The sequence below is a fragment of the Manacus vitellinus genome, unplaced genomic scaffold (assembly GCF_001715985.3).
Source record: "Manacus vitellinus isolate BGI_N305 unplaced genomic scaffold, ASM171598v3 scaffold_82_pilon, whole genome shotgun sequence".
Taxonomy (NCBI): domain Eukaryota; kingdom Metazoa; phylum Chordata; class Aves; order Passeriformes; family Pipridae; genus Manacus; species Manacus vitellinus.
In genome coordinates this window covers 1363486-1376208 of record NW_021940828.1, presented here as the reverse complement: position 1 = coordinate 1376208, position 12723 = coordinate 1363486, and the positions used below count along the sequence as shown (strand labels likewise).

The window sequence follows — 12723 nt, the reverse complement described above, 5'->3', positions numbered from 1 at the left end:
TGGCAAACAGCTTTATTTTAATTTACTGTTGCAGAGTCTGAGAGACTCAAATAAATTGGTGTTTCCTTTATACCAGCTCTCTTAGAATTATGATCTTCTTTGGCCTCTTGCTTTCCGAAAAATCTTTTCCCCCCTCTTAAATGCTAATAGCAAAATTAAGTTTATTTACTTTGACACACACATTTGTTAAATTCAAACTCCCCTGCATTAGTGATGGAAGGGAAGACAGCAGAGAGAGAATCAGAAAAGCCAGTTTTAAAGTTTTCAAACTGACATTGATGCTGCCACTCCACACAGTTATTACTCATTCTTACAAAACACACATTTAAGAGCCAAACCCGCTATTTAAGGCATCTTTTATATCATGGAAGAAGGGGTTAGAGAAGTGGTGTTTTGTTTGTTTTTAGAATGAAAAACTAAGCCACATAGTATTAATAAGGTACTGGAAATGTAACATGGGGCACAAAATACTTTTGGGCTTTTCACGATAAACTTGATGAATTTATGGTGAACAGGAGCAGGTTGGAGTCTTATGTAACATAGAAGGTGCTTGAATCATACTGAATATTTCATTGTTTTCAACCAACACTTTGATGTGAAGGCTGATTTGTTTCCAACTGTAATTTGCTATTTTTAGGTTTTAGCAGCACTGGCTTTAACAAACTCCAGCTTAAAACTCCACGACACTCAATTCCATCAATAAATACTGGTAAAGGTTTGCTCAGGAAAGATATTCAGGAAGTTGAAAGCAACTGAAGACAAGAGGTTTGAGGTGACACAACCCCAAATCCTTATCTGCAGTTGTTCTTCACAGCTGATACAGCTCAGCAGCTACAGTCAAGTGTTCTCTACTATTTTTAAAGTTTAGAAAATTACATGGAACACTTGCTGACTAAACAGAGTTTGTTCTCAAACCAGCAGCACAACAAAATGCTCCTGGAGATGCAGTTTTATTAGGAGGGAGCAACCTTTTAAGTGAATGAACTAGGTAATTAACATATTAGCTAATTTTTTAAAATGGTAAGTGCAGTGGTAATAAATATTGATTCCTTTTTTTTCCAGAAGGTTATAATTACACCCTGATCAATAGCAGGATCCTTTACCAAACAGCATTTCTGCATTTCGGATACATAACCCAATAAAATAATTTAAGCAAGAAGCCTAATTTTAACAGCTTTGCTCATACAGTGTACAGGGGCCAGATTGAGGAAAGCAAAAAACTGGCCACAGTCCAAGGCAGGAATGCTCAGTGCATCATCTTTACATTCCTCCCATGGCAATGTGTGCTCATACCACTCTGCTGGAGCTCCAGGGATCCCACTGCCAGCAGAAGGGACCATCACAGCATTCCTTTCCTCTGTGAGGGTCAACCTCATCTCCAAGAGCTGAGCCTCCCGATCTGCATCATCTTCTGTTTTATCTGGAGAAGCAGGATGGCAACAGAGAGCAGCTCTTAGTGCCTCTATCACATACTGATGATTTTATACCACCCAGAACAGAATAAATCCCATTCTGCTCAGAATTCAGCACACAAAGGAACACACAACAACCAATTTTATACAGGCTTCTCTAACTTTAGTTTCACTGAAGGCAAATGACCGAGTTCAGAGATTTAACTTGTTTTCTAAATTTTACACTCTGTCAGGATAAAAAGCTGTATGCACATGTCTATCACATTATTACCCTGAACAGAATTTTCCTTACCAGGCTTCCCAACAAGTTTCTGCAGCTGCTGATCCAGGTACTCCTGACGCTTGGTTAAGGCACAGAGCCATTTCCGACGGAGCCTCTCCAAGTCCCTGTCCTGCAAAGGGGGGAAAGGAATCATCTTAAATACTGACCCAGGAAAGCCAAGGTTTCCTATCTGTGGCTTACACATTCCCCCAGCCCTTATGCTCATCCTGCACTCAAGAAGAGGATCAGGAAGACAGAGCAGACCCCCAATTAATCCCTTTGCTCTTCCCTATTTTCTTTTGCATGGAAACACAAGAGAAGCTGAGGTTGGAAGGGATCTCTGGAGATTGTCTAGTCCAACCCTCCTGTGCCCAAAGCAGGGTCAACCACAGCAGCTTGCTCAGGGGCTGTGTCCAGTTGGGATTTGAAAACCCCCAAGGCTGGAAACTCTATAACCTCTCCTGGTAACATGTACTAGTGTTTGACCAACACTATGGTAAAATCAAAAAATAAATAACAGAAGTTTCCAATGTGGAGATTCCTTGCCTCCTGTCCTTTCCCTGGATACCACAGAAAAGAGTCTGGCTCTGCCTTCTTTACCCCTTCCCACTTACACAGACAAGATCCCATCTGAGCCTTGTCTTTTCCTCGAGGTTAAACAACCCCAGTTCTCTTAGTCTTTCTTCACAAATCCCAACACTTTAACTTGCCACATCTTATTTGAAGTATTTTTTGCTTGCCAGCCCAAGACCCCTCTTTCTCTAAGTGTTTTTCTGTGCTACCCAGATGAGAAAAATTTCATTTTATACAGTTCTTTGCCCCCAAACTACTCCCAGACTCACTAACCACCACCTTGTGGCAAAGCTGGAAACCTCAGTCCTTAACCATGACACACCACTCCCACTGATTCCTCCTATTAGGAATCCATCCCTGCCCCAGCAGTTCCCCCCAAAGCCCTCAAACCAAAAAACAATTGGATTTTGGACTGGAAATACACATTATGGCATCTCTCTCATCCACCATAGGCTTTGGAGCATAACAATCTAACCAGTTCCTAAGTTTTTTGTCTCTTCTGCATATCAAGAAAATGCTGATCCTCCTCTAACATGTTTTAATCTGAAAATGCCTGCAATTGTAAGACAGAATTTAAGATTTTTACCTGATAACTGTCCATTTCATCTTCTTCTTCCTAGGTCAAAACACACAAAACCATGCCATTAATTTTTTTTTTGATAGCAGGAAACTACACTGAATGCAAAAGGTGTAACAATTTTAAGCAATTTTAGCAGTCTTACCCAAAAGTGTGAGCTTAGCAATGGCATGATCACAGAATTAAAACACACTGACACTTGCTGCTATCAGCTCATCTAAACCCAAACTAGAGCAATCCAATGATTACAATGGAGAGTAATAAAATTATTAGAAGTCTTAATAATTGAAAGCAAGTGGAATACTTAAATTGCACCAAGAAAATAGAAGACTTGTAGTGAAACAGCTTGAAACCTGTTGATCCTGGACAGGCAGGAGAAATGTGAATGTTACAGTAAGTGCTGAAAAATCACAGTCTGGTGTAGAATCAGAGAATCATGGAATCATTAAGGCTGGAAAAGATCTTTAAGATCCAGTCCAACCATCAAACAGCACCACCATCATGTTCACCAATAAACCACGTCCTAAAGTGTCACAGTTGCAACTTTTTTAACATTTCCAGGGATGGGGACTCCAACAAGGCCCTGGGCAGCTTTGCCAGGGCTGGATAACCCTTTCCATGAAGGAATTGTTCCCAATATCCAACCTGAATCTCCCCTGGCACAGCCTGAGGCTGCTTCCCCTTGTCCTGTCTCTTGTTCCCTGGGAGCAGAGCCTGACCCACCCCCGGCTCCCCCCTCCTGTCAGGGAATTGTGGAGAGGGAAAAGGTCCCCCCTGAGCCTCCTTTTCTCCAGGCTAAGCCCCCCCAGCTCTCTCAGCTGCTCCTGCTGCTCCAGCCCCTTCCCCAGCTCCGTTCCCTTCCCTGGACAATCTCCAGCCCCTCAATGTCTCTCTTGTCTGAGGGGCCCAAAACTGCCCCCAGGATTCAAGGTGTGCACAAAGGATTTGAGGCAAGTTTGATGCAGCATATAAAGAAGAACTGCAAACATCTTTGTGAATTATCAGGGAATTGGGATGACAGCCACAGCAAGAGTCACAATGTAGACCTTCAACATTTTATTTCCCTTATTTTCTGATGCCAGACACCACCTTTAATCCTCGACCTTCACCACAAGCAGAGCCACTTGCACTGAGCACAACTGCCCCTCCTCACAGTGAATGGAAAAGGAATGAGGGCTCCAATCCTCATGGAGTTATCACTTATCTATTTAAGTAATAACGAGCCCCTGGAGTCTCCTTTTGTATCTTAATAATGAAAGCAAAAACTTCGCTAAGCTAAAATTAAAAAGCCATATAGAAGAGGCATTTCCTCAGTTCAAGGTCTTTAGAAAATCTTTCACATTCCATAGATACTGATTTACTTGAGATAAGAGAAATGCTAATAAGGGGACTAAAAATCCAGGTGCTCAGGTCTGAAGGCCATTGTGAGCAGCAGGGCTAATGAAACTTGGCTTTCAGTAGCCCTTTCCCATGGGGCTTATCAGTGTCAGGCACAACTCACTGGTCTCTCTCTCTCTCAAGTGGAGTTTAAGTCTTTCTTTTTGAAAGAATGTACTATTTTGGGGATTGGCAGCTCTGTGGGATAAGATTGAAACTGGTCAATGGATCAGGAATTCACAGGGTGAGGCAGAGGGGATGCTCACCTGGGACCTGTCCTTACAAACCAGGCTAAAAGGGGCCCTTGTACATTGTGGGTCTGTGAGAGCTTTCAAGGAAAATTTGGAAGAATCAATCATTCTGTCTCAGGAGGGAAACATGCTCCATTCAGGAGTTTCCTTACTTTATAGGAAGGAAATGTGGGTATGAGGGACTGCTGTGATGCAAAGGCTGCAAGTGGAGTCACTAGGAGAAGAATAATGGGGAACAACAGCAAAAATTTGCCCAGGATGCTGCTGGAAAGGGAGATTTCTGCAAAAGTAGGAAAAAATTCCCATTTTTGCACCCTGACACATAAGGGGAGGGGAACACTCAGGTTAAGAGACAACAAAAAACCCCAAGTGCCAATCTGAAAGGAAAAGCCATAATAATTCAGCAAAAAAAAGGGGAGCAGACATAGATTGAATCATACTCTGTCAAAAGTGTAACCATTTTGGGACATCTCCTGGTTTTCCATAAACTACTTGACATTTAGTTGGCCTTGTCTCAAGCAGGGCTGTTAATCAAACAAGCCCAAAGACTTGCTCGTTCTGTTGCACCAGACTCTGGCTTGTTACCTCTGAAAAGTGATGGAATTTTAATTTATTTGTTGGGGAAAAAAATCAAACTGCACCAAAAAAACTGATGGGAGCACTGCAAGAGGACAATCCCTAAAAAGAGATCCATATATTTGCTGTTTAACATGACGTGTAGTTGTGTGTGAGGTTGTCAAACAACTGGCCAACAGATACTGTGGGCGACAACTGGCTCATGTAATTCTAACATTTGTAACTGGACACTATTTGAATATATGTTCAACTGGTTTATTTTAATTTGAATACTTACTTAAAATTGCTGCCATGTCTAATATTTTAAGTAAAAACTACAGGACAAACTCCTAATGAATTTTAGGAACACTGGCATTTCCTTTTCTTCTTTGAGTGGTGTGTTAAGGCTGTGGCGTTTAAGGATAGGGAAAAAAATCCAGCCAAAACCAGAAAAGACACAGAAGGTGGTCTTAAAAATATTCTTTTTGCCAGGGAAAATGATTTTTGATTAAGAGGAAGATCTTCCACAATAATTTCTGAAGGACAGAGGTTTAAACTGCCCTGAATAATCTCTAAACCCACCATCAAAGCAGTTCTGATAATTCATCTTGACCTTGATTTATACATTCAAGTAGGTTCAAAAAATATTCCCCCAAACCAACCCAAAACTTGAAACATATGGAGTTGACTTCAACTTGACTGCAGCAAACAGAACATCAGTTTATGGCTTTACATGTCTCAGAAATAGCCAGAACTGACACGGAATATTCACTCTTACCTGATAATTTTGTGACTTGACATGTTTTATTTGAACACAGCCAATGCCAACAGACAATATGGATTCCTCCATCAGTGGTAAGGTCCCAGATTCCTGCACAGATCTCACTTCGACCTGAATCCGTCGAGATTGTCCCTGCCCAGAAGAACAATTTGAAATGCTTGGGAAAAAAGCCTTATAAAGTGCTGAAAGGTTAATTTCAGAGAGACCTCTACTGGCAGCCACTGGTAAGCAACATTATATTTTTATTTTGGGAAGAACAAAGTGGTGAGTTTGGGAATCCCAATGACCCAGTGTTCAAGAGATCCCCCTTCTGTTGCAAGGATTTATGTTTACAGGATTTATGTATTCACAGACAAAAAAGCAATAGTTCAGCATTCAGCTGAACTCCCCAGTTTACTTTTCTGAAGGGTTTTCAAACACACACTTAAAGGAATTTATTTTTAATACTTCTGAAGGTGGAAAATAGGATCTCTTCCCCAACTACAAAAGAGGAGTGTAAATAATTTGGTGAGCTACTGGAATTTCAGTGAACTTTTCCTGACTCTGGTCTCCCTGACTGAAAATTCTGACCCACTGATGCTATCAGTGCAGCAAAGCAACTGCTCTGCAGTAAAACCATAAAGAAAAAAAAAGAAATAATAATAACAAAAAAGAAAATAAAAATCTGAGGAGTTGGCAAGGTCAGAGGTGCAGCCTGTATCTAACTTTTACTAATTCCCTGTGTTCTCTGGGTAATGGCTTATCATTTAAAAATGTCAACTATTCAGTTAAGCATTAACAATTTAATGCATGTAGAACTCAAAGAACAAAGGAGTGCTTGGCTGGAAGGATCAAATAAAGGGGAACTCTGGACCTCTTTAAAAAATAATTAAGTTCAGTGGAGATTGGTGTCCTTTCTACCAGGTGCTATCACAGAACAGGGCAAAAAGATTCCAGGGAAGCCTTTGATCACCTTTACAGCAGAATTTTTCACACTGGCAGAGGGACTCCACTTTCTTGCACCTCATATGTGTTTTACACAATCTCATATTTTGTACCTGAGCTTGGACATGACCTCTTTCACCACGCAAAATAAAAAGTTTCTTTGCTTTTTCTGTGCTTTTCCCACAGCTGAAATCCTGCCCGTGCCACCTTACCTGCCTGAGCTGGAAGATGCCTCCTGTGCTGACATCCTTGGCAGGAGTCACCTCCACTGGGCAATACTCCCCATTCTCATTCAGCTCCAGAATTTGAACCCACAGTTCTACTTTGCGGGTCACTTCACTCCACCTGCAGAACACGTCAAAAATAGTGTTTCTTTTGGGTTCTCTTTCCCCAAATTAAAAAGGAAGAAAAACCCCAAAGCATTAGCTCAGGCTGCAGATTGAAGCAGCAAAGGACCACTGCAATAGAGGCACCATTTATATGCAGGATTACTCATAAATTTTACTGATAGATATTTTAGTCAAACATCAGAATTAAGCCTTTTCTTGATTCCAACACAAACCCCAATCCCACATTTAAGCTCTGGCCTCAACTCCAGCCACAGGAGCCCAGTGTTGTCAGGGCAATCAGATTTACACAGAAGACAGCAGAATGAAATATGACATTGTCTCACAAGCTTTCAAGATTCAGAGCACTTTCCTGAACTTCATCATATCACTGCCTTCTCTCCAGTTCTTCCAAGAGCTTAAAGAAGAAATGGCCACTTCTGTAGAACTTCAAAATTTGAAAGGACAGAGGTACTCATTGCTCAGCTGCCAAACATAACTCACTATTTTATGGCATGTTTTCCCATCTTTTCTTTGCCATATATTCCTGACTTTTCTTTTAAACTCCCCCATATACAGCTTAATACTCAACATGCTCAACACAAGCTGGAAGTAAAAAGAGAAATAACTGCCAATAAATTAAGATGCTGAGCTGCCTTCTAATTGGAGAGGTAAAACAACTCACTTTTAAGAAAATGCTACTATAAGTTTATTTTTGGGACAACAAATGGCTGCCAGCAAACAAGCAATTCCCTCTTTCAGGCTGAATTACCATATTGTTTGTGTATTTATTTCAATTGAGATAATAAGCAATACAACTATTCCAAAGGAAGCATTACAGGGATGGCATTTCACGGCCAAGAATTAACGGATTCACAGTGGTCTTCAGCTCAACATTTGATTACTTCCCCCAAACCTGTTTCAAAACTGGGCACCTCAGACAGTGATTTTTCCCCAGTTCCAACCTAAGGATCCATTTTCCATATTTACCTGTCACGAAGGCTGCGTGTTTTGGCCTGAATTATTCCCAAATCCCACAGGGCTGGATTTTTGCGGTCACCACTCTGCTTGTGCCCATAAACCTCAATGGCCAAAGCACCATCATAGAGGTGTTCCATGAAGTCTTCAGAAATATTGACAGAAACTTCCTGTGAGGGACAAATGGGGTTGATGATTGTGACTATACGACTTAAGGCTGTGAGATTTACTGCCTTGACTTTAACATAAGCATTTAACAAAGTCACCCTGGTCCCCAAGACACAATTTAGAAGAAAGGAAGAGCTGCCACCTCGGTTTGTAAAATCAGGAGGCAAAGCAAAGGTACGTGATTTTCTAAAGATTAAAGACTATAAAGAGCTGAAAAATGACCATAGGCTTTTCCAAGCCTTGATCCAATGGTTCAAAAATAACGAAATCATACGTTCTAATGTTCAGAATCTGAAAATCAAAACTCATCAGAAGGTGTTATATCTATTTCATGAATGATAAGTGGAATAAATTGCTCAGTGTAATGAGGAATGATAGAACATGATGAGAACTGAGGTGATTTGGCTGGGATTCATCCAACTTGACTTTAGATGTCTCTGTTAAAGAAGCCTCCACTCAGCTGCTCCAAAGGCAATGGGAAGAAATAGTCTGTTCTAACAATCCAACTTCAACATCTACATCAGGATAACAGGGATCATGTCCCAGGACTGGGACATTTCTCTCCATTACATCAGTGTAGAGTGATCAATTCAGCTATAGACATCAAATGGACTCACATGAATATCTCCTTCAATCACACTGAATTTTTACTGTGGGTAAACTTTAGCCTAAGTCTCTCTGCTGAACAGATGTTTTCCTTTATTAATTCACTTCACCTCTGAGTTTTGTACAGGTGAACAGTGTAGAAGAATCAAACTTAAATGGACTCTGAAGATGTTTAAGTCCTTATTAAAAATGGTATTAGTAGGGTACCAACCTCCTGAAATATTACAATGTGAGCAAAGAGGCAACTAAAACTGTTACAGAAGCATAAACCTGCTTTGCCTGCCTTGGAGTTTCATTAATAAAACAGAAAATTTAATTACATTGCAGTGATCAAAGACCACCATGCACCGTGGCTCCTTGCTGATGGAAGATTGGGAAGGATCCACCTCAGGTGCAACACTGACAGGCTCCAGTTGATCCCAGAATGTGTATTTGCAGAACACAAAGTTGGAGAGGTGCTGTGGCAAACCTGTAGCTTGAAGTATTTTAATCTAGAAAAGAGATGAGAAACACGGGAAAAGCATTTATTCATTAGGCACAGAATGAAAAATATCTCCTGGCAGAACAATGTTAGTCTGTTCCACTGCAAAGGATAACAAAAAAATAAAAGCAGCAAGGCAGAAGATTTTAGAAAATAGAATTTCTTCATTGAAACTCCTTGGAGACAATATTTGAGTGCAGCAGTTGAACACTGTCACTAGATGTCACCAGACATTCATTCATATTTCTTGGGAGTAGAAACCAAGGGGATGAATTTTACCAACACACCAAAACATTTTGTTAGTTTTTAATGGTGAAATATACACCAAAAACATTGTAATAGAAGAGGAATACATTAAAAATCTCATACTTCCACCACAATTGGCTCCTCTATTCTCCAAAAATCCTTGTTATAAAATACTGCTTGTCCTTATTCTGTGATGCAGGAAACAACACAAAACCAACCCCAACAATGCAAAAGTAGCCTGTCCCCTCTTTTTCAAAATCAAAGCCAAATAGAAACAAAAGGTTTTGAATACTCATTCTGATCTAAACAAAGCCATCAAATTAACCATGTATTTAATAAGCCTCTATTCTCCATTTGTCAAAATAAGATCAAATTAGTTAGACTTCAACAGTAAGGTAGCACTCAGGATCCTCAGGGGAATGTTTCCTGCCACAATGCCCCATCTTGCTTGTAAGGACATGGAGTTCTATGGAACAGGATAAACAAATGGGAAAAAAAGGTACAATTTCGCCCAAACTGTTCATATTGTCCAGAAGTCAGCAAGGTTGGGGACCACTCCCTCTAATTCTTTTGGCCTTTTGCTTTTTTTTACCTGTAGCTTAGTCTACCTTGTGTTTTACTACAGCACAGAACTGCTAGTAAATACTTCCTACTAATTTTCTTTTTATTATTAACAGTAATAAACACACTACATGTATTTCACAGAATATTTAATACATAGAGAAAGAAATATTGAGAGAGAATGATTCACAAAATGATGGGAGTTTATTACATTCTGTGACTCCTTTTCAATTAACTATTATGGCACTAATCCTAACACACAGATCTTCCAAGGCTTCCAAGAGAGCAATAAACTTCCTGGGGTGAGACTTTGGCATTTAAACACAGTTAATGAAAGGACCAAAACCTACCTAATTATCTTGCATTATTTCAGCCTCTCCAGAAACAAAACGAGGTTACAAAGAGACATCCAAGAGCCAGAAGCCAAGAAGTTCTTTAAGACTTGGGATGGAAAGAGAGAAGGTTGCTCAGAGGTTGGGATACTCCTGGAAACTCACCCTGCAGACAAGTTTTCTCTCCTGAACATCGTTTTCACTGGAACAGTCAGGACTGTCCTCACCTCCCACCAGCCTGTCGTCGATCTCTCCACTCACTCGAACAACTTCAACATGGAGACGACCTGACACCTGGTAAGAGAGGAGTAAAAATTACTTGTGTGCCAGAAAACAGTGACAAGTTCATCCCCTTCTACAACTGCTGCTGTTTCTAGTCTGTAAGCAGCCAATATTTTATCCTTTTTTTATTGCTCTTGTTCTCGGCATTTGTTGCACCACACGAAGAACTTGCTTTGGAGCAAGAATCAAAGAGCCTCTGTTGTAAAAACCATAAAGAAATCAGCAACTGGAGTGACTTTGGGAACAATCTCACCTTCAAACCAGTCTCTAGAGAGTCTGCAAAGTGCACACATGAGGTACAGCACAGAGGATGTTGCCTGGGATGCTCTGCTGCCTCTGAAGTTGTTCTCACAGTATATATTTAAAAACTTACTCTTGATGGCAGTCAGTGAAACCAGTGGAGTGATAGCTCATACTTGTTCTACTATATATTTTGGGCTATTTCACTCAAAAAGATGTTCACAAAGCCTTCTCCTTTCACAATCACTGTGCTGGGATTCAGAGCAACAGTCAGGTATTATGGGACTTGCATAATTCCACATTGTTAGCAAAGAGCTTGTGCACACGAAACTGGAAAGTATCTACCATATACTGGTAATAAGACCCACAGGCTGTAATTAAACAGTTGAGTAATGACAGATTATAGGAGAATGACAAACCTCTCCCTTCTGATTGATGATTGGAACTGCATATTGTAGCTTCACATCATAGAACAGGCACTCAAGGAAAACATTGGCTACTCCAATAAGGCTGTGGTTTTCCTGCTCGTCGTAGAACGGGTCAGCTCTCCTGAAGTAAGATCTCATCACCTGCAAGCAAGTTCACAACAATGCAAGGAAATCAAACTTCTCATGAAACACTTTCCTAAGTCTTGCACAACCAGCCTGGTGAAAGAAAAAGGGACTCAAGCAAGAGGACAGATTAGGTCACAGGAAGAATGGAAAAGAATTTGACTTTGGATTAGGCCCTTTTACTTTGGATAAGGCCCATCCTCAGCAAGTTCTCCTTAACTTTGTCAGATTCCTGAACATTAACTGCTGTTGTATTACTTACTGCTTCTTATTATATGATTTGTTCTGTCACCAAACTGCATGCAAACAGGCAGCAAAGTGACAAGATAAGTGTTAATGAAATGCTGAAGATCCCCTCTGTATTAGGAAAAGCAAAACCTCAGGAAAACTTAGCTCTTTCCATATTCACTCCTCACCCCCACCCAACCCCCCTCTTGAAAATTTAACAGGATGTAATTCCATCAGAACAATGACTGGAGTAATTTCTACTTACTGGGTTGTCTTCCTCACAGTCTTTCCACTCCTGGTAAAGATCCCTCATATCCACCAATCGATTCTCCAGCTTCTCCAGTGACCAAATCTGTTTGCCTTTCCCCTTCCTTCTCACCTGGATAGCAGGCTCGCTGAGAATTGCACCTCTCTGGGAAGCAATTAAAGAGATATCAGTGAGGTATTTGTGTCACAACAAGGAAAAAATAGTTTAAAACTAACACAAAGTTGAGAATATCTTTGGGAAAAGTCTGTTCTTTTTTTGTTCTGGCTTGAGCAACCAAATCCAAGCGTGACAGACTCTGAGTTCAGCTGTCACAGTGTATTTGTGTTCAGTTTAACTGGGAATCTAATCACAGCTACAGGCACTAGTTTCCCTGGATTTTCACCTTGCATAAGTGTTAGAAATGGGAACATTTAAGCATTTCACAAATATCCTCAAGTTACAGCAGGCCTGGAGTTCCAGTTAAAGTTACTACTGCCTGAAACTTTCAATTAGTGCAGACACTTAATCCCCTTCATCATCCTGTTTCTGGATGTGTCTTCCCCAGAGGACTGTGAGAAAAACCTCTAAAACAATTGATAAAAATTATAAACCTGGAATAAAATCCACGTACTGTACTAACAGTGGCCCGAGTATCACCCAAATATTAACTTGAAGGACAGAAATAACACCAGCTTAGGTAGCCAGCCTGAGACAGGGAAGTCTGGGTTCAGCTCCCTCCTTCCAAAATTTCTAAGATGACTGAGA

The 12723-nt window shown here is 40.6% G+C and overlaps 1 protein-coding gene across 1 annotated transcript in view; it reads right to left on the bottom strand.

Moving 5' to 3' along the window:
- KIF13B (kinesin family member 13B) overlaps positions 1–12723 on the bottom strand; it is a 125759-nt gene that overhangs the window by 33096 nt on the left and 79940 nt on the right. Inside the window, 10 exon segments of the mRNA XM_018085534.3 lie at positions 1294–1420; positions 1705–1804; positions 2834–2863; positions 5786–5920; positions 6925–7057; positions 8029–8186; positions 9111–9281; positions 10576–10704; positions 11352–11501; positions 11977–12123. Of these exon segments, the coding sequence (XP_017941023.2) occupies positions 1294–1420; positions 1705–1804; positions 2834–2863; positions 5786–5920; positions 6925–7057; positions 8029–8186; positions 9111–9281; positions 10576–10704; positions 11352–11501; positions 11977–12123 (1280 nt within the window).